Source organism: Amblyomma americanum, chromosome 6, assembly GCF_052857255.1.
Source record: "Amblyomma americanum isolate KBUSLIRL-KWMA chromosome 6, ASM5285725v1, whole genome shotgun sequence".
Classification (NCBI taxonomy): domain Eukaryota; kingdom Metazoa; phylum Arthropoda; class Arachnida; order Ixodida; family Ixodidae; genus Amblyomma; species Amblyomma americanum.
The window spans coordinates 11,480,064-11,502,854 of NC_135502.1; the positions used below are offsets into that span (position 1 = coordinate 11,480,064).

Genomic DNA, 22,791 nt, shown 5'->3' on the forward strand with positions numbered 1-22,791 from the left:
ATATAGGTAGCTATCTTTAATGTACAGAAAGCGTTTACAGAATGGGGTCTTGGGCTCACTTTCTCCTTTGAGCTGCCGAAAGAAGATAGCCCGCATATTTTAAACATAAGCTGGTGTTTAAACATGGCCACACGTGCTGGAAATATTAACCGAGTTCTGCTCAATCCCTGCCTAATTTCCTTGTCGCCGCATTCAAAAGCCCCCCTTCTCCCGCAAAGAAAAAAAAAAGATTCCTGTTTGTCGTCTGCGTTTTACCTTGGCAAAGTCATGTCACCACACCGATGCGAAGAGTGTTCTCTCACGACTGAAGTGGCTTGCGGCGGCAGTTTTTTCAGAGCACGTATTTGTCAGCGCGTGAGAAAAGCTGCTACCCTGAGTGAAAGGGAAAGTAAAAAACTGGGCGCTTGGTTAAGAAAGGTCGTTATTCTTCACGTGCACCGCTTGACGCACCATTGAAAGAATGCGGCGCAGTTTTACATGGGTACAATTTGTTTTTGCGTTGCTCTTAAAAGTGAAACGCCTATGTTGTGCTGTGCAAAAAAAAAAAAATGGGTAGATAATGCTTGCCGTACGAGAGCTTCTTCAACTGCTAGGACAGCCAGAGACTGAAGTTCGTCACCTGCGCTGGCGCAGTTGCCTGTGAGCTGTCTTTTTCATCAAATAACCTGAACTTGGAACACATTGTGTAAACATGAAGCCTAAGAGAATAAAGGAGGATTTTCGCACTCCGCGCATTCGCAGGTGTCAGCACGCTGCGATCCCTGCGGTGGCCAGCCGAACTGTTCACACGCCACATTTTTGTACGGGTATCGAGACCAACTTGTGAGAAAGCTGGTTGAAGATTACTATTTTTTTTTACCCAAAAGGACGGTCACATACGCGTGAGCCAGTCTTTGGTGTCCCTGCCATAGATGAAAGTGCGTTCCTCAGATGGCGCATGGCGGTTGGCCTCAGCGTTTATCTTTGAGGTGTGCAAGTCTGTGGAATAAGTGGGCGCCCGCTCTCTTAATAATATTTTATTCAGACACGGCCAGCAACTTGCGCGTGCACCAGGCATCCTGTAGTTGTATGCTCTGTAAGCGAAGAGCTGTGTACAGCTCTGCATCGTTCCCTCTTGCAGAATGCGTTTGTAATTAGCGTCCAGCGTTGTCCTCGATGACCATTGCTGCCGCTTTGTTTCCCAACATCATCATCGGGGCGTTGAGGTTCCCGGAAACAAGTGCCGGCATGGACGAGGCGTCGACGACACGCAGCCTGCTCACGTTGCCACGGACCCTGCAGAAGAATGTCACGGGCTGACACCAGACCAACTCCTCATGGTATTTGAACGCGGATGAGAAACGAAACATGTGCTCCGGAGTGGCTTTATTCGTCAGCTTAAACTGAGCTGGCGGGTACCGAAAGTAGGCGCGACACCCTATGGCGGCTGCAGACTGAGCCCATGTTTTAATGCCTCACGGACGCAAACATGCGATGCGGCTGTTTCGTTTACTTCCAGCATGTTTTCAGATCTCTCTATCGCCATCTGATGTTGATCAGAAGCGCCCACTAATACACTGGAAGCTTTCATTTTTGTGAACTCTGGGGACGCGTGTTTAATGACAGCCCATGCGAGAACTATAATGGGCAAAACAGACTTACCGTAGACAGCTGCGTTAGTTGGCGGTTTATAATACTATGCCTCGTACACCCGAGCGCAGCCATACGGCTGCAAAGAAAAGCTATACAGCTCTCTCAGAAACTTCGTAGTTAAAGAAATATTCGTCCTGGTAAAATTCGTCCTACGAAGTTTCTGAGAGAGCTGTATAGCTTTTCTTTGTAGCCGTATGGCCGCGCTTGGGTGGATGCCACAGCTAAAGTAATTACTTCCTTATTACAAATCTTTTCCACCTTGGGGGATTCTCTTAAACATTTGACCAACTACTATGCCTCATCTTTCCAGCGCGCATAGAACACACGGAAAAGGTAAAATACTTTCCTCCGTTCGTGTTTTTTATGTGCACTGGAAAGATGAGTCATGGTGGTGCAAAGATGAGTCATGGTGTGCGCTGGAAATATGAGTCATAGGGGTAAAATAGAGTTTAGATATATTTGCCTTCTCTCCGCCATCCCTCGTTTTCTGCCGTAACATCAGCAAACTACTGTCTGGTAGTGAGGCCCGCTTCACTCGCCTTCCAGTTTCAGTGTTAGTTTATCCCTCAACCCCACGAGTAGTATTCTGGGGCACAATTGTCTCTACAGCTGAATATTTGCAAGTGACAAGTTCTGGAAAGCACATACGACACGGGGTGGCCGAAACTTGAACCGTTTGTCCAGAATATCTGCACAAGCTTTGAATGCGACCACTCGTGACACTCTTGTTCACCTAAGCCTCGCGTCGAGCACGGCTTCAGAGTGCGTCCCCATTGGCACCGTGCAGCACGGGTGCCATCCACTCTGCGACATCTGGCTCACGAAGCAGTCCAGGTAGGGGTCGCTCCACACGGGCCCCGCGTTCTCGCAGCCGGGAACAGGAATCTCCCACAGGGTCACGTTGGCCCTCTTCATCGCCTCAGTGGTAAGCGTCTGCACTGCGAGCTTGACACCTGAAGAGGAGGCGCGTATCTGTGCTTTCGAACAGGACAACAAGAAGTGTGCTTTGCTTGGAAGAGTTAGCTAATCTCCCTTGGGCAATCCTAGACTTCCCAGGTGGCTTCATGTAGGCCTGGGACAGAAAAGATTATCTGCCATTCTATGCTAGCCTTACCCCAGGCCTGCGTTGCTCGAGCCAGTGATTATGAGCAAGGAGAAACAATATAAAAAATAAACGTAATAGAATTGTTACAGTATTCTAAGCCTGCTTGCTTTCGCCACCTGCGGTTTTAGTCTGTAGCAGTTCTTTTTCCAATCCGTTCTTCCTCTCCTCTGCCATTGGTAGCAACCACATTCGATGTCAACCCTGATAGGAACGAACCAACGTTATATTTAGCACCCACTGGCAGAGATGTATAGACAGTGTATCTGGAAAGTAATCATTACAAAATACGCCTCCTTTAGCTAAATGAATCAAGAGGAACACGTTGCTATAAAACTCTTCATTCAAATAAATGTAACGTTCTTACCTTGCACAATTACGTCCCGATCAGAGGCAGCGGACAAAAAGTTGGGGTCTATAATAGGATACTCCTTGGGGTCAGCACTGCGAAGCCTAACGACACCAGTAGATTCTGGTCTCAGCAGAGTCGGCACTACTTGGAACGCATAATCGCCTCTCTTCTTCTTGTAGTACCCGTCATACGTCTGTACGTAGAGGGGAAAGGACAGTAAGTCAACTTTACCTGTTTTCAAGCAAATATAGTTGAACGTCCGGCAATTTAGAATGCCGTGGTCTGTAAAGGGATCGTATTTACTAAATTCACGCGTACAAAAACATCAGAAACGTGCGTGTAAAGTGCGAATTTGCTGGTTTCATTGTGGTCACTATGGATACATTTTGATGGAAGTGAAACCAGAAATAATCAAAAAACCTTGAGAATGAGGTCAAACTTCCTGTTGTACCTTGCTGCGTGACACAGCAGCGTTCCAGACTGACTAGCATTGAAATCAGTCGCTTTTAAGCCACCAGGCTTTTCGCTAGAAACACTAGCCTATAAAGACTCACCCAGAACAAGGAGGACCATTTCTTGCGAGGTGGTGAGAAAAAAAAAACAAGTTTCGCTTATCGTGTTTGCTAAGTGGCATCATATCAGCGCAAAAACTTAAAACATAAGAGTCCACAACGAAGGCTACGCAGTGCACTCGTTCTTGATCTGACTGGTGCAAATCACTTTGTCAGTTGCAACTGGTACACAAGATATCGCTAAATTAAAATTGCAGGACGTCATCGTAAGTTTGCAAGGCCACAAGAGAACTATAGCTGATGATGGACCTCCCGAGTCATCCAGATTCTTTATATCAGCCAGTTATCATGACAGGCGAGTTTGGCCCAGTCGTGAATGCAATTCAGCTACAACCGCTGTAAATTTGAGCCCGTTTGCATATTTAACAGGGAACCTAATATGAAACATAACGCGAAAAAACAAGCAGGACACACAAATGAAACGCTGCTTTCTCGCAGTCGATGCCAATAAAATTCTCTTGTAAGCCAGCGCTTCGCATGTCTGTCGTCTAGGTGCGAGTCAGGGGAAGCCCTCTTTACGTGAAAATAACGACGCCATAGCAATCTTGATTTTCTTGACGTGGCCTCTGTTGTCTAAATCTGACTTATAACCACGCGCAGCATGTGCAGGAGAAAATATGCTTATGCGAGCCACCAGTTTCAATATGATTTTCGTAACGAGTGTCATCCTGCTTCTTTTCAGAGTCAGCAAAGAAGTGGAGCAAAACATCCCGCAGCCAGTACGCATTGAGTGGGTCCCACGGGATCTGCTGACCTCTCAAAGCCAGGCAGATTTAGCGACCCGCCTTGCGAATCCAGACTCATCACTGCTTCGGCTCCTTCATTTGGACAACTTTACCGTCCTTTCATCAAGAAAGTAACTCCTCCGGCGCCGCACACGTGCTCTCATCCCTCCGTGTGCGGTAACTCTCCCCCGCGGTCTTACCCGTGCAGAGGAGGATGCGCTTAGGAGGATCCGGGTCGGGGTTGCCATCACACCAGCCGTCACTCGGAAGTGGCCTCAGTACCAAGATTTTTTTCCTTGGCCACGGTGTCCGATATGTAAACACGAGGACATTGAAGCCGACATTCATCACTTACTGTGGGACTGCCCAGCTCTCAAGCCTACGAGGATCCGGCACCTGAAGGTAGCGGGTCTTTCACCAAGCAACCCTGCTTCATACATTGCCTGGACGCAGGGACCGCACCATCGTTCTCTACATGACTTCATCAAATCAGCTAGCCTTTTTTTTTTTCATTCATTCAATCACTACTACATCTTTCATACTTACCTTCACCTATCATTGATGCCCTGAGGCAATAAATTCCACTTAAAAAAGTGGAGCAAAACCGTGCGGGTGGTAGGTTTCTTTTCTTTTTATCAGTGAGCGAAACACAACGGGACACTCCAATATCTTCGCGGATCTCTAATATTCGCAGCGATGTAGTTCGATTGGTAAGACGCAGATGTTCAAAATCAGGGTGCTGTACATAAGGCGTCGTCCTCACCTACCGTCTGCGATATGCCGATTTGGAGGGACAGGTATTCCGCTGCACTCGTCGTGGGATTCAACGTGGTCAGGAGAAACTGGATGTCTGGGTGATCAGGCTCCGCGAAGGGCGTGCTCACAAACGCCACGCACTCCACTCCAAACGCGCGTGTGAGCGGACCTTGAGCAGTTGGGGCAGAAGAAATGAAAAGGGTGAGGTATACCGTGAACTACACACGCAGGGAGCTTCAATATTATGTATCCTGGAGCAAAATATTGCTTTAAAAGCAGTGCCGTCCCATCGGAAAGAAAAAAAAAAGAAGGAATTACAACACGGCCTAGATGATTTCCAAAGGATGACTCATACACCGCGCTGGACAAGTTTTGTAGCGGCTAACATTATCGGGACCTAGTTAGAGACCATGACTAACCTTAATTCTGATTAGTGCGATACTGTACAACGTCCGCGCTTCATTTAGGAAGGGATCCGCTGCAGCGACTTAGTAGCAGCCTACAATTGCTGAGACTAAGGACGAGGGATCGAATCCCGTGCGCTGTACGCTGTCAGTTCACGTTGAGAACACCCGAGTTGGTCAAAATTTATCCGGAGCCTTCCCCTTCTGCGTCCCTCATAGCCGGGAACGTTAAACACAACATATTATACCATCACTTCGAAATGATGACGCAGGCGCAAACGTTCAAGTGCCACTACATGCGACGTCGCCCCCCCCCCCCCCCCCCAAAGGCCCCCGTAGTGGGGCAGAAACGTCATTTTTTCCACGAATGGTCAGCGCTTGACGAATTTTTAAACGGTATTGCGGAGCTGTTACCATACAATTTCAAACGGAAAAGAAGCTAAGGAAGCCAGGCTAATTTAAATTCTGTCTAGATATCCTGTCAAGAAATTATGTCTAGAAAAACCTGACTAGAAATGCGTATTTGTTAAAAATTTTGAGCTCACCTGTCCGGTTATACGCATAATCAGGAACTGTCGAGTTGCTGTTGTAATCAATGATGATGTCCTCCTGTGTAGTAGCTGCGATCCCATTAACTGTGACGTGGTCTTTTAAGTTTTGACCAACAGGGAGGTCGGCAAGAACAGGTATCTGAAAAATTTTTAAACTTTTACGAAGACGAATAAGTTGCCAATTTTTTAGTTGTCTTTTTCTTGTATCTTTTCTTCTTAAATTTATAAAGGTAGTATTTTAACTGTAATCAGCACGGATTATACACATAAGTGTCGAAACGCCAAAAAAAAAAAAGTCGGGAAAGAAAGCAGAGCTTGAAAAAAAATTAAAAATAAGCTCCCTCGAACGTGCACGGATTAGTCTTTCTATCATCCCCAACCTCTCAGTGATATACTTTTTTTGCAAGTACACAGCTTTTGCACAGTCGCGTAACAGTAACGCCTACCGCCTTAAAGCACTGCGTCGGAGAAGTGCCAGTAGGTATTTTTATTTAGGGTAACCACGTAAATTAGCGTGAAATTAGCAGTGCATGGCCAAACTTTCAGTGCAGAATGAAGCAGGAGAAGACACGCCAGCCATGACTATGTATTTCGCTAATACTTACAAACAGGGCGCTTCACCTAAAGTGCTGTGCAATTTTTAAAAGTAGGCTTTTTGAGTTGGGAGAGCCTTCTTTTCATAGCATTGTCAGCGGTTTATCACAACAGAATGCAGATACGACGTGCACACTAGTAGGCTGTTTAAGTAATATTCAGGAGTTAACTTTTTAACTATTACTGATGGTCCCCTTAATTATCGATAGGCGTGTAGTCCACCGTAAGTAATATCAATATCAGTTTTCACAATTTCGAAAACACCGTTACCATCGGCGCTGTGGCCCAACAAATTTTGGTTATTCTAATGAGTTACGTGCACTGGAGTGGTTACTTTGGCTGCAAGCTTCTCGAAAGCTGATGTATTTTGCCGCGATGTAGCCACAATTTGTTGGGCCAGAGCACCGAGGGTAACTCCGTTTTCTAAATTATAAAAGCAGATAAGCACATTAGTTCCGAAGGGCTACATGCCTTTCGGTAAATAAGAAGACTAACGGTAGTAGTGAAAAAGTTATATTTGCAATATTACTTAAACAGCCCTATATTTATAATGTCGGCTGTATTCTGATGTTCGATACCGCAGACAATGGAATTCCGAAAAAAGCGCTCTTATAACTCATAGAGCCTATTGTTTTAAATTATAGAACATCTTAGGTGAAACACCCGGTACATCTTGAAACGGGTACCGCCTGACACTGCAGGAAATAAAACCTAGTAAAGCGTATTGAAAAATATTTTGATTTTATAAAGTGTAGATGCAGTCCTGCTCATGCTGGGGTCTAGGGAAATGAGTTGGTTTATCAAAAGGCCCTCCAAATTAACATACGGGTGCCCTATATTTCCTTGCCAAATGCAACGTCACTGGAAGACATCGCCACATGCAAAGAGCAAATGAGTGAACACTACCAAGGAAAACCGTGCAATTTCACCCCACCAAGACCCGCCATTCAACACGGAACAAGAACACAGGTCCTTCGCAAAGTTCAAACTGGTATTCTCCTCACCACACTATTGCTCTGCAACTTTAAATATGGCTAGCCAAAACAGGTTAGCTACTCTGCAACTAAATAGCAGCTTGAGTGAGCGCCTCGAAAGCGCCTTCTGCTTTCACGGAAAGGCTGTGAACTCACGGACACTGCGCGCAAAACACATTTGGAGATTCGACCATTCAGGCACTGCTTTATTTCCTTACCTCCAATGCTTCTAGGTCAGATTTCGGCCCAATCCCAGAGAGCATGAGCAGCTGGGCCGACCCGAATGCCCCAGCGGAGAGAATCACCTCCCGCTTCGCCCGCACTGTGTACGTTGTGGAGTTCCGAGTGTATTCCACGCCAACTGCGGTTGCTCCATCGAACAGCACCTTCACAGCAACAGCTGGACTATGTTATTAGTCGCCACTTTCCATATCTTAAAATATATAAACTTCACTTTTTTTAGTTTATAGGGGTTTAACGTCCCAAAGCGACTCAGGCTATGAGTGAAGGGCTCCGGACAAATTTCGACCACCTGGGGTTCTTTAACGCGCACAGACATCGCACTGCACATGGGCCTCTAGAATTTAGCATTCATCGAAATTCAACCGCCGCGGCCGGGATTAAACCCGCGTCTTTCGGGCCAGCAGACGAGCACCATAACCACCGAGACACCGCGACGGGTCAAACTTCACTTATTGGTCAGCTCTCTGATTTTTTTAACCCGATAGCGGTAAGGGGCCCGTATAACAGAAAAGCCTGCGTCGTCATCGGTGTCGGCATCGTTAGACGTCGGCGAAAAATCCAGGCAAAATCCTCAAAGAGGGAACCTAGGTGGCAGGTGGGCCACTTATGTCACCTGGCCTTGTGACGTTATCACAACCTGCCCACTGGTTCTGAGAAAATTGACCGTCGTGGCAGGTGGCAATTCAATTAACGACTGGTCGCGAGAGGTTGCTCGAGGAGAGCAACCGGGTGCCACAAGCCCCACAGGTTGCGGCGTCTTCCATTGCAGGAAAGTGGCACATTGCTTAACAGCTGTACCACTGTGCCAGGAGTGGTATGAGTACTCCCAGGGATCTATGACTTTAGGTAGAGAATGGCCTATTCCACATATACGCGCATTAACCCATTAACGCTATCGCGTAATACCCTTAATGCGGTAGGTAGAAATGGCAGCTAAGGTCAGTTTTCTCTCAGTTTTCACTTTCTATTTCCAGATGTCTCAGCGTAGTCATCAGTGTCATAGCACTCACATAAAAGCAAGCATTCTTAGAAAATGGGATGTCCACCAGTAGCGTTGTGCTGATCAGGGCCACATTTTAAATGGCACTAGTAAGCTGAGCAATAACAATCGATTTTAAAGCTTGAGCTCGGCTGGGAATCTTGATCGTTAAGGTTTAATGATCAAACGTCAGATAAGAGTTACGTACCCGCAATATGGTGAGAGCAGTAAGCATCTTTTGTTTTCTTACTTCCGCAAAAACTAATACAGGTGCGCAAGTCAGATGCAAAAACAAAACCGAAGTTCTGTTTTTTACACTTCACTTGTACCAAAAACCTCATTGCTCAAAGTCAAAGTCAAAGTCAACTTTTTTTTTATTTTAGCATCCAACGTCCACTGGACGTTGGATGCTTTACACAACACGCTACCAACGCCTCGATTATGAGTTCCACATATGTACTGTATGACGATGATATATGACGATGCACTTTTGGTGTCGATTCCAGGAGTTCATCGTCAGGTGGCACCCACATGCAGTGCGGCACAGTTCAGAACTTGGAAAGGGGGTCAGTCTTTTTTTTACAGAGAAAGCTGCGCGTCTCGCACGCCTCCGAGCTCATTATTAGCTGCAACGCACCAGCTGCGGTTGTGACCCACTTTGCGAGTAGCAACGCGCTATGGAGAGGCTGTAGCCGGTCGGTAAAAGAGAAAATTATGGAGAGGTAGTAATAACTGTTCCCGACTGATTCGGGCTGCCTATCTTAACTAGTGCCTACAAATCTTTACGCACACGTCATATCGGGCGCGTCTGCACATGCCACACTTATTTCGCAAGTTTGCGAATTTATCGCTACAGTTTCAGTTGACAGAACTCTATTTATTTGTTCTACTGCAGTGAAGCGCAGAAATTACTTTCATTCTCGCGACAAATATATATCAAAGACTAAACAGGTAACATCTGTCCGTGCTCGCTGACAGCTGTGCAATTCTACAAAACAGTGTCTGTGTTTTTGCGAAACAGGATAGGCTAAATTGGGGAAGAAAATTGATTCTTGGTTTCCTGTCAGTCTGAACTGCCGAAACCGTCCTGAACATTGCCAGTGGCTCGCATGCTTTTCCGCCTTTTGGTAGAGCCAGGAAAGCACGGTTTTCGAAACCATGTAGAACGCCGGCAATCCCAATTTCTTTGGACCTTCCACTCCTTTGCATTTTTATGATAATAACTGATGTCGAAAGCAGAACTAAAAATTTTTCTAACCTTGGCAGATTATATAACAGCAGCCAGAAAAAAAGTAATAAATACATATTACGCTTCATTTTTGAACTCTGACACGTTTTATTGTCTGCTGTTCTTGCTTCACCTGAGGCGTGTGATTTCTTCATTCCTGTGTGGTTAAATTGTAAGTTTTGGGTTTTTTTCTTGTTCTGCAGCGGAATGACATGCGTAAGGCTGCTGGACCACGTATTTCCACATGTTTGCTACGGACAGCGACACCTGTCATATGCTGTGTTCGGAAGACCGCGACACTTGGTGTGCATACAAGAGCCAGATGACGAATGAGCCTTTGGTGCAAAAATACTCGCCTAGTCAGTTCTTACACCACGAAGCCTGTTTCTAGCAGACAAGATGTCACTTTCGTTACATTTGACCCGTTAATGGGAAAACAAGAAAAGAGAGAAGGCTGACCTTCTTTCCAGCTTTGTCAACACAATGATGCAAAACTAGTGAACTAGAATGGTACACGCATGCGTAGCGGGTCTTTTTCTGAGATAGTTTATTCTGTGAAAACAAAAAATTACCACCTCGAAAAAAATCCCAAAACTTTAAATATTTGCTATCAAACAATAATTCTAGTTTCATTACAAGAAGCGCCGAGCGGGAATAAAGAATTCATTAAAGCAAACCTGGTAGAGCATGTGCAGTTGGGACTCAGAAAACAAGTCTTAAATATACCTCAGTATACATAGAAAGTATAAAGCCTGCCCTGTGCAATTATGTTCCAACTTTATGATCGCTTGAGTACTGCACATCACGTAGACATATTAGATTGTACTCATACTCCCACGCTGCGATGCTTCTTTTTTTTCGTCCCAGAATCTATAAGCTTACCTTGGTCACGTGACAGAACAGGCCCACATCGAGGTTTTTCCGCGAGCGTACGTCGGAGCCGATGAACGATCTGCTAGAACTCCAGCGCTCCCCGTCTCTGATATTGTTCTGAACACGAGAAAAATCTGCGGAAAAATACACGACCTCAACACTGTGAGCGAACTTAACGTTCTAACGCCACTACAAGAAACAACTTAACACGGGAAATTTATCAACTGTTCTCCTTTAGATGCCCCTGCGGTTTGTACCGGCGCTATGAAATTATCCACTGAGATGGTTCCACGCCAGCAAGTATTAATTTGTTATAGTAGTCTCTGTTACAGTAATCATGGCACCGTCAGAGCTTTACGCAACCGCGTCATGTTTTTGCGAACCCCCAACTTAGCATTGACACGTCGCATGAGCTCCGCGTTTTCATACATGAAAATTCAAAATCACCGACTTCGTCTCGCACAAGAGTCCGATAGTTTTGAATGCAGATGAAACGAGAGAAAAGTTTGGCGCTCACGCAATATCGCATTTTCAATTCATCCCAGCTTTGATACCGTTCCGGGCTTCAAGTCTAGTTCGAGCGAAGCGCCGTCGTCCCAGTGTCGTCACCTAATTGCTTGGTGTAACTGACGTGAGCCGCAACAGCTTGGCGAGCTCGACGAAGGCGACGAAGTGTCTGTGCCGTGTCTGCCGTGGCTGGCTGCGTCTCGCGCTCCACAGCGCGTGACGCGATTTGAATCATCCGCTGTTAACGAAGAAAGGTCGAAGGTCTCCTGCGTGGCCAAGGCGCCGGGTGAGAGGGGCGACTCACTCGCCTCCGGTCGAGAGCTGGGTGCAGACTCCGGGCATCGGCGACTTGTTAGGCCCGACGCCGTGGCCCAGCGGACCCAAAGCCTCGACCTGCCTGGTGCAGCTCCCTGGGCCTCTCTACCACGCCAGCTACGCGGTAAATATCGGCACACTGTCCGCCTTTGTAGTCGCCGCGTGTCAGTTCCGACCAACCGAGTGAAGCTTTGCCGCGCCAAGTGATCCGGGGCTGTTCGCTGGCTCAGCCACCAGTTCAAACCGAGGGTGCGGGCGAAGACACTCATTGCGGTCCATTTTGTTGTTTGGTGGAAGAAAACATAGCCTTCCACATAACTCTGCATATGCCGACAAACAACAATGCCGAGATACAAGCTGCGCTTCTCGAAAACAAATATTCACTACTACAAAGTCTGCATATGACTAAATTACCGCTCCTTCTGCCCCCGTTAGATGGAAGGCTTTTCCTTACACCTTGTGGGTAAGCGGAGAGCTGATCCTGTTACTAGCTAATTCTTTCTATACTTTACCCGACCTCGCCAAATGCGTTTCGTCCAAAGTCTTTTTTCTTTGTTAAGGCGGACAGCCCATCCTTTGATATGACAGCCTTTTGAAGCTTCGAACAATCTATTAAAACACTCTTGCGGCTTCTTCACACACACACACACAAAAATAAGACACCCTGGACGATCATCTCGTGTTCCTCACATCGCACATAAGTTGCCGATTGTGCACGACACTAAAAAATATAGAGGCCCAATTCAGAGTATTTGAATGCACAGGCAGGCTTAAAATATTGTCGGTTTCGGCGCGAAGCAGTTTGCATCTAAAGTGAGGTTCTTTTCCTCGCACTAGTCGCACTAGTGTCACGCCCGGTAGATGACTTAAATCTTGGGAGAAACAAAGTACGATACCTCCTGCTCCCCTTTATGCATACTTGAAGACGCTAGCCATTGCCCTCAATCACCCCTGAAGAAGGAACCGAGCCAGCTATGAAACGTCGGGTTTCAAATTAAAATTTTTGGTTGTAGATATGCAGCATTTATTATTAGATGACGCTATCACTACGCGTGAGGCCCATTTCTTCATTCATGGTGTACTTTACATAATGCCACGACAATGACACGCAGTGATTGGCTCTTACCGCTGAATGGTATAGGTCATCCCCACTGGCGTCTAGGACGACTAAACACAATGACGATAAGAGATCGACCCAACCGACTGCGCCGTCCTTTTCCTGTTCTTGTATTCAATCTCCTCGCGGCCCGAAAGAATAGTGGAACAAACATATTCAAGAGAAAAAAACAGCGAAAAAACACGCAGGACCAGAAGACACACACAGACTGTGTGTCTTTTTTCCTGCGACTTTCTTCGCTGTTTTTTTTCTCTTGAACATGTACCAACTCGCCCAGCAATTCACGATTCCGAACAAGCATATGTATCGCTGTTGCGTCACAATCTTGCATAACTGCTGCTTTGGCGCTGAAAGGTTGAAAGAAGGCTACAATATTTACGTCTCTGAAGCTCTGACGTCCGAAATCAAATGTAGTTACATACCAGTTCACGTAGATCAATCACAGTTGCTGTTTACAAGCCTCCTTCCTTCTGGGACTTCGTCTACCCACCCGACGACAATGTGTAAAAAAGACCGCATTGTAGGCAGGCAGCTAACATTGTTTTAATTTTTCCGTTTTTGTTTCTCCAGCGCGTAGTGAGTTTCTGGGATTTAAATGAGGTTGAACGGCTTTCAGTTAATCCAACCGAGCATTTCGCAGTTGATCGAATGGGCCAAACGACTGGAAATAATTTCCCATCTTGTTTTCGTATCCTGCGCACTTAACGATCACTTCTAATAATGCATGCCTCCAGGCTCAACGCTCCAATGTTTGAAAGCAACTTACAGAAGTCGGAAGCAGGATGGAATGCTGAATCAGTTGGTAACCGTTCACTAGGGGATAAAACAGCCCGAAATAAAAAAATTGAAAGGTACCAACATACAAGAATTTTCCCATACCCAGCAATTGTGGGCAAAAGCATTTCTGAGCGGGAAACCGTTTATGAACGCAATTTTTTATATAATGTAAGATTTCACTGGAACAGTCAATATATCCGCAGATCACCGGACGACAGTCCTGCATTTTTTTTCTATTAACGTTTTTGCTGTTGTCGAAAGCGTTCCCCAATGGTTTTTAAAGATTTTGCTACATATCAGAAGAATGGACCATTAATTAAAATATTTTTATAATTTTCTTACAATTTCCCAATTTTCAAAATTTTTGCCCGAAAATACTAGACATGCTTTTCCAGCTGCATCAGTCCAATGCAGGCGCAACCCTGATCGTGTGCGAGACAGGACGCACTACTCATGCCTACACGCAGGTGCAGGTAGGAGCACATCCAGGCCACAGCCAAGAGAATATGAGTTGTGATTGATGCGCCAGAGAAACGTCACTGCGGCATAATGTCATTGTGCAAGCATGATCACCACCATCCAAAATAAGCAACTAAAACAGCGTGGGACTCTGTGCGCATCAGCCAGAAATTCCCATTCTGTCTAATGGCTATGTCGAGTACGTGTGCTCCAGATTGTGAAGGCAGGGGAATATTACAGAGTTCACTAGCATTCCGCAACAACCGTGTGAGATATTGCTTCCGGCAAAACTTTTCAGTTACACACCCCTATACATGCTCAACTACTTTTAGTCATTTGACGTTCTCAAAGCAAATGAGCAGAATCGGTTTGAACGTATGTAGTAGCCTCGCACGGTTTCTCATTTGAATTCTACAGTTCAGTGCGGCAAAGATTGCTGCTCTTGTTTCAAAAATTACGTGCACGTTGTGCCGATTAGTAAACCGCCAAACTAAACACTGCGGAGAAAAAACAATGCAAATAAAAGGAAAGTTGCGAGTTTTGTACAGTGTGCGGGAACGCTCCAGCAGCGCCTAAGTCCTGCTCACCGATGTCACCAAGCAACACTTACAGCTCTGATTTTCGCCATTGTAGTCGCCTTGGTCGTAGCCGAGCTCTTCTCCAGCCTCCAGAAAAGCGTCACTGGCTACGGTGTGGTATGTGGGGAAAGTGACCGGAACCTCGCCTTTGTGCCCGTGGTATCCTGAGTAAAAACAACAGGAGTAGTCGACGCCTTGTGCATGAAATGATCAAAATGGTCCACACCAGAAAACTTGATAATCATATATCAGATGGTTAAAATGGTTACTGAAACACCGAAATTCGTCTTTTAAAACGAAAACAATATCGTTTCTTTATAGATTATTCTTCATTTGGTTTACAACTGTTTAAATCAGCCGTTTTCTGTGCCTATTCAAGGACTCATTTTTATTTTATTTTGTTTTTATTTTTTGCAGGCATCTAAAATTGCGCATCGTACCGTTGTCGTAGCCCAAGTAGGAGGTCTCAATATCCAAAAAATATGGCAGAACATCCTTGTATGACCACCCGACAGCTCCGTATACCGACTCCCATGCGTCGTAGTCTTGCCTGTTTCCTCGAGAGTAAATTATGTGGTTGATAGAGCTTGAGCCACCGAGAGCTTTTCCTCGTGGGTATCTGTTTACCTGCGAGAGAACGGTACGCGTGTAAAGCAAGGCGTTGCTGAAGATTCGTTCGTATGGTAATTCGTACGCATCCCGATGGTAGACAGCCTACGCATTTTAATTAGACGCTCCTCGCGAGAATTGCACTTTTCTTTACTTGCTATTAAGCGTGAGAACCAGCCTTTGTTGCAGCACTACTGCTAATTCGGTTTCTTCTTGGGTTCATTTATTTACAGTATACTGCCGACCCGGCACGTAGTCATGGGGTATATCCACAAGACGGTTCGCTTCGAGGTTCGCCGCAACCGATTGGGCACTTAGCCGCGTGACGTCATCCGGCCTGACGTCGCGCGGCGAAGTGGGAGAATGCGGCAAGCTCAATATGAGCAGTGCTAAGATAACTTCTTTTTTTTTTGCCGGAGGGGATTATTGAGTTTAATTTCGCTGAGGGGTGACGGGGGCTCCCTTGGGCCTCAACTTGGATGCATGGGAGAGGTTCAGCCTTTGATCTCACACGCCAACGCCGTGATTTTGCGGAATGGCCCTATAGACTACTGAAATCCCAGTAAAAGAAACGAAATTAATCAAAAAAGAAATTCGAATAGGTCTTTCCATGTACTCCCCCCTCCCCCTCCGCCCTAAAAAATTTAAGGTGCTGCAAAACGAACATATCAGTACAAGGACAGAAACAAAGCAACAAAAACAATAACGAAACAACCCTCAATAAACAATCTGGGTACTATATTTTACGCTGTTTAGTACTTCAATTCAGTTGTTGTACGGGGGAAAATGAATATTTAGAAACATTAATTTTTTCCTCTGTACAGTGTTAGCAGTTTTTGTCGATGCCTACCCAGTCGCGTTGTCAGGAGGTTAATAAATTAATCAGCCCTCAAGGAGAGTTTATTCTTGAGTAAGAAAAGAAATTTAAATTTACCTTATGCTCTGTTTGTTATGCTTCGCCATCTATTGGTTGGAGAGCCAGTTGAACGATATTTATAAATCGAACAGGTTTTCGCTGGATCATTTCGAATGTCTGGATGTTGTCTTTTGTGTAACAGTCCCAGGCGGTGCAAGAAGTGCTTTTAAATAATTCCTAAAAAAAGCTAATTTCCGAAAATATGATGTACATATATTAGATATATGCTTATTCCAACTGAGGCTATTGGTTGCAGTAGCTCGAATGTATTTGTATTCGCTAACTTCCCCAAACGGGTGATATGAAAATTTATATAAAAGTAACAGGCTATTTCTTTCGTTTGTTATTTTCCCGAAGTCTGTTTCGTCAGCTTTGTTTCATTTCCTGTCACCAGGCATCATTGCACCAGGCGTAATGTTTTGAAGGTTAGAATTTAGAGCCGTGGCGGACAGTGATTTCATTTTCAAAAAACACACTATCGTCTGCAAAGATCCCAATTCGCATTAGTTGACTAATTAGATTCATAATGTCATATGTACACCAGAAATCGCTATGGTCCCTGTGTAATTCCTTGCGGTACGCCAGAAGTGACTAGGAGGTCATTTGAGCAGTGACCGTCAATGCTCACAAACTGTGTGCGGTTAGTAATGTAAGCAGAAATATAGTTAATTATGAAGGAAGGAAATTAGTATTGCATGTACAAGATCAAATGCTTTCATAAAATCCATAAACATAACGTCAGCCTGCCCTAACCTGTTTAGAACATTAGCAAAACTGTGAACTAGATGTTTTAACTGAGTGACAGTCGAAAAGTTCTTTCTAAACCTGTGCTAAAATGGAGATAGAATGTATTTTATTGTAATAAGATGATGCCGATGATACTGGCATAAAATGCATAATAGATGAGGCCTCACCTTTTTTAAACACAGGCCCAATACGCGCAACTCACAATCCAAATGAGCACTTCTCTTGAAATGCCTGAATGAAGATGACCGTGACAAGAAATTCTGACGCCATTTCAGTGCAATGAGCAAGACGCCTGCAGAAGACGCAATGTTTTGGTAGGATGGGGCAGTTTTACGTACGTTGGCGTTTGATTTCGAAAAAACACTACAAAGATACGTAAGTTCTTAGCAATGCTTGTTTTTCCGGTGATAAGAGCGTCATCGTGCAGAATTTGACCTACAGGTTTATCTCTCTTGAATTTGTTTCCTGCTGCGGAGCATTGTGCATAAAGCTCGGCAGTGCATTCTCAGAGTAATTATGCTTTGAATGACCCACATCTGTACACTGTGCAACTTACGCAGCTTGTATAATGCTTTGGCAGACACGTGTCAGCTATAGTGCCCGATGACTCACATTGTCGTCGTAGGAGAGACTGGCGTAGCGCTGTGGCTCACTAGCGTAGTTCCAGTCAAACGCGGTCAGCTGCAGCCGAGGGGAGAAGAAGGGCACCTGGACGGCCGCGTCCTCGAGACCGCCGGCCTCGAGCAGGAGCACACGCGCGCTGCCGTCCGCCGTGAGTCGGTTGGCCAGAACGCAGCCCGCCGAGCCGGCGCCCACTGGGGCGGCGAGTAAGTATAAGAGCCACACACTGTCCCGCCCACGAGCTGGACTAAAGTTTCTCTAGACTGAAGCAACATTTGACCAGCCAATAACGGGTCTTAATCTTCTCTGAAAAAAAAAAAAGATATGAATTCGCCCGAAAGTCAATGTAAGCCAGAGATGCGGTATCCATAAATGGAGCGATTATTTCATGTTTGTCGAAATCTGGTGTGACTTTCGGCAAGATTGCAATAAATGCTTAGTTTCATCATACCACTGACCCAGCATGCGGTGCCCTCCTGCTCGGCTTTAAGGGCGCTACCATACCGTTTTGCGCTGTAAGGGAAGGGGCGACATACAGCGACCACAGGCGCCAGTAAACGTGCGAAGTAGCTTGCGGCATCTAATCAACAGTTTCAGATCCGATGAAGCGCCTGTTGCACGTGATTTGTCACACGAGATAACAGTTGCTTCTAAATAAAAATTACATGCCGATGTAGGCAAACGCCATGTACTGACTTACGTCTGTGCACACTTTTGCGTGACGTCAGATGCAGAACTCTGGAAAATATGGCCGTTATTCTGGAAGTGCCCACTTATTGGGCATGTCCACTTCGGTCAGCACCAGTGGCTGAAAATGGCGGCTGCGTTAAGACAGCTCACCCACCTTTCCTGTCTCGTCCTCTCAGCTGAAACTGCACGTGCCTGCATCAGTTAATTGCAGTGCAAAACTGAATGCTAGAAAAATTATGCTATGATGATTTATAATCTATACAAAAGCTTTTGAAAGAAGAAATTGGCGGCTCCACTTGACTTAAACACGGGGAGAGATTCTACACAACTAATGCAATCTAAGGCAGCGGCGGCTGGGTTTGTCGCTTTTTGGAGCAAACAGAATGTGCACAATTTAAGCGACACCCATGTGGACATTTCTCATTAGTGCATACTTACAAAATACGGATCCAGTTTCATACCTAAAAAGTTTCCACATGACGGTCTTCGCCATTAAAGCGAAGCGAGGCAGCCTCATTCCTGAAAAGGTGCCGAGACAAATGTGCTCCGAGATGATTCAATTTCAGTGCCAGAACTCTTGCGTTCCGTTCCGGTTTTCGTCTTGGCTTGAATTCGGTGCGCTGTTTTTCAACCACAAGCATGTCTTCGTGTTGCTCATTCTCCTCCGTCATTCCCAACTGAGAGAACCTTACCCTCCTCAGCATCTCTTCCAACCATGTTGTTTCTTGTACTCGTCTTCCAGCGCTCGCTGCCCAGCTAGGCTGAGATTACTTTTGCGCAACGTCACAGTAACATGCCAACACATGGCGCCAATTTTGCGATGTCAGGAATATTTGAAAAGTTGTAAGGCGTTTCTTTCGTCGAGTGAGCAAGGCTAACCACCTGGTCAATTTGTTTCCGCCCCGCACAACCTGTTACACGACGATGTGTGGCCGATATGTTGTTGACCGCTTAGTTCACCGGTTGCATGTATACAAAGAATATTTCATGCGCTCTTTGAACTGTGGGTATCGGGTCAGGAGGCAGAACTACGCACAGCCAGGACATTTTATTTTCCACGAGCGGAAGTAAGCGATTGCCCATTGTCAGTTATGAACGGTGTGCGAGGAAACGGAAGTTTACGTTAACTACACAATGCAACAATAATAAATGTGCTCATTACAGTGAGGTGGTTGCGGGCCGCGATTACTTGTAACTTCCCTTCTTTCAGTGGCAGTTTTAATAAATCTTCACACTACAGTTTTCTGACAAACAAAATTTCCGTAGCAGTAGAAAGGTCGTCGCCACAAGCGGAAATATCACCTGCTTCCTTTTTCCTTGTTACCCACCTGCCACGCTGTCTAAAAAATTGGCAATTAGCAAGTTCGTAGCATTAAATAATGGCCGTGAAGGGCGCCTGGCTACCCCGCGTATTTACGCGCCTTATCATAACTGCTTCATGGCAGGCTCCGGAATATTATAAATTAGGGGGTGCGCCTAGATGTGCGTAATCCCAAATCTTTTAATGGCGTGCACTCGGTGATTATTCTCTCTTATGGAACTGATGTTCTTTCAGTGTGCGTTGCCGCAGGCCTTTCAACATGCCCATAGAGGCGTACGGCTGGCATGGCAACAACCGCTGGTGAGACTTTCCGCGATCACACCAGTTGGTGAGGAACATTGTATAGAGACCACCTTTTCTTGAAGTCATCATGCACCGCGGGCCGCAAGAGAACACCTTACGCAAAGGCCCGGTCAGGTGGCGCTCCGTTCAGCTCAAAGTGCGCATTTGTCTGTAAACCATTCGTCACCACGCTCGCAATAACGGTGAGAAAAACGTGCCTTGCCATAGTCAGGCGAAACAAGCGCGTTTTCAACGCCTATCAGATTAGCACTGGCTTTCTTCAGTGGACTTTTATGTCATCCATGAATCGATGCATGGACACCGATTCTCCCGGCGGAGAGCTTCAGTGGTATGCACTTGTGTGCTAAACTCGTCTGCCTTAAGTACTGCACCTAGGTTTTCAGCATTCGTTCGATTCAAAGCTCTCTCATGAGACGTTAACATCGGCTGAAAGACAATGATTTTTCCTTCTATCATTAATTTATTTTTCCCTGCTACAACTGCAGTTCATTGACCGACTTCACATTTTAACGATTCGTACACGTCTTACCAGAGATTTTAGTATTAGGTAAATATGATCATAAGCAGCTCAGCACTTGATGTTGGCTTTCGGGTACGACTGAATCGCTGCCCATTTGTGGGAACGTGGAAGCAAGCCTCAGCTCGCGTGTTATTTGTTAATGCGAACTCCTCGAGAAAGCACAAAATTTTTAATGCTAGAATATAGAATTTTTTAGTTAGCCGCGCACCGAGAACTGTCAAGTGAACTCACCGATAACGTAGTCATACTCGTCTTCAATGCCTGCGGTGTTGTACACGGTTAATGTTGGCAGTTCGAAGAACACAACGATAGAAATAATATTTAGCAAAACTAATAAAACGTTCGGGTTAATATCCATGTCGATAACTTCAAGTTAGACTTTTTGCGAAGCAAACACCGCTAAACGTTAATCCAATGCTCTCACTAGGTAAAGGCAACGAAAAAGAATACCCAACTGGCTAAAGGATTGAGTAACAGTCGACTGGGAAGGTATCGCAGTGTGCAGTCAGTAACGGCGCCGTGAATTGTACGCACATGCCTGCCCTGAGTAGTTTCCGACACCTGCCCTCACTCACTGCACTTCGTATTATTGACCCAAAGCGGAACTTCACAGTACTGTCATAAAACCTTTCCGTCCTGCCTTCGTTGTTCTTCTGCCCCATATCCTCTGCACTTATAACAGAAACACTGCGTCGGAATGGAGTACGCAGAAGTTTGTACGGGTGGTGAGCCGTAGAAGCACTGACGTTTCTCTAGGGTAGGTTCTCAAGGACGTAGTCGAAATCCCTAGTCCAGGCCCCCATTGGGCGCTGCTGCTGTCCTGGCCCTTTCCGCCTACTGTTGGTGACAGTCTAGTGCGAGAAAGACAACAAGTCCTTCCACTGCTCAGGCATAGCGATTTGCATGCTAGCTATGTTTGGATTCCTTTGTCATACCTGAGCGATGGTTGTATTACAGTGTCAAAAGAAAACGTAATCGAGGACGACGGAGAGTCGGAGCTGCTAACCCATGAAATTAGCCTCAACTTCATGCCATGGCCGCAGATGGCGCAAAACGGCAGGAATTGGAGGTCACCGAAAGAGGTCTTTGCCCTGCACTGCACTTAACTCGGCTTCTGCCGCCGAGCGTAATTACGACGGCAAAAGAATGGTCAGCTCAGCTAGCTGGCACGTGTGTACGTTTTAAATGACGCAGCGCTAAGGCAACGACGGGCAAAGGAAAACATCCAGCGAGGGCACTCAGCACTGGTGACTGTCTGGCGTCCGCTCTTTGTATATTTTTATGTGCTCTTCATGTGTCCACTGTCGCCTTCACGCTCTCTCGTTTACAACATTATCTGGCGACGAGCCTCAACAAATACTGTTTCCTCTTATGAGCCAATATATGCTTTTCATGCTTTAAGAAAACCTTGGAGCAATCTCACCACAACTTCTTTCAAAACACTGGCCTCCAAGCATGCCCTTTATTCAGATCCACGAGTGCTTCATTCAGATCCGTCTAATATCGTTACTACTACTACTTACTTTCCAGAATCACTACATTTTCTCCACCGCTTTATTTTTGTACACACTGCAAGACTAACGAGCACATTCCTGCGCATAATTGAGGATCTGAACTCTGACTGGTCTGCACTGTACAGCTACAATAGGGGTCATAGAGCACCAATTTTCCGGCCAGATTCAAGTGCTATGCGTTGTTTCTTCAGTGCGGAGCGCGATATCAATGCTTCACCCGGTAAGGACCGTACTAGGAGCTTCCCGTGCAAACCACAAATAATCCATCCTGTTCACTACAGCCGGGCATGAAAAGTGAACATTTCTGGTCAGCTCTCATTTACTTCCTTATATTTCCCTAAAGCAGAGGCATATAATTTATTGTGAATTAAAAATGTACACACACCGCACTGCATGGCACATTTCGAAGATGTTTAGCATGAGCATTTATAAGGTTTCATTGAAGGCTACTTATGTTCCAACTGACATCAAGAAAGCACACACTGTATCTGCGCGAACGTAAAGTCTGCGTTTAAAAAATAAAACTATCGCCAAAACTAATCACAATTTAAAATTAAAACATCATTTTGCATCAGCCCCTTCATTCCCACGTCCCCTCCTGTTCGAGTTTCCTCGATTTCATGTCCAACATTGTGGGGCAAAAATTTCGAGTATTGAAAAATTGAAATATGTTGTTATGGAAATATTGAACGCAATGAATGGTCCGTTCTTCTGTTTGTTTGCATCGATCACATCGTGCAGTTAATACTGCCGTAGAAAAACAATTGGTAACGCTTTTGACGATAATAACAACGTTAATAGCAAAAAAAAAT

General features: G+C 45.6%; 2 protein-coding genes across 3 annotated transcripts in view; one reads left to right on the plus strand and one right to left on the minus strand.

Annotated features, from left to right (window-relative positions):
* Positions 1–1,025: 1,025 nt before the first annotated feature.
* Positions 1,026–21,127, minus strand: LOC144094468 (4-pyridoxate dehydrogenase-like). The gene is made up of 11 exons (XM_077628398.1): positions 21,041–21,127; positions 17,623–17,889; positions 15,179–15,365; positions 14,771–14,902; positions 10,995–11,119; positions 7,881–8,048; positions 6,089–6,233; positions 5,151–5,308; positions 3,102–3,279; positions 2,366–2,585; positions 1,026–1,275 (listed from the first exon to the last, which is right to left on the minus strand). The coding sequence occupies exons 1-11, from the start codon at positions 21,125–21,127 to the stop codon at positions 1,134–1,136; spliced, it is 1,809 nt and encodes a 602-aa protein (XP_077484524.1). The 3' UTR covers positions 1,026–1,133.
* The window catches only part of LOC144136300 (normal mucosa of esophagus-specific gene 1 protein-like), a 39,386-nt gene continuing 28,396 nt past the window's right edge, over positions 11,802–22,791 (plus strand). The window contains exon 1 of one of the 2 annotated variants that reach the window (XM_077668540.1): positions 11,802–11,931. The gene's annotated coding sequence lies outside the window, so the exon portion shown is untranslated. Of the gene's footprint in view, positions 11,932–17,754; positions 17,838–22,791 lie in introns of those variants that run through there. The other variant, XM_077668542.1, reaches the window with a different exon arrangement.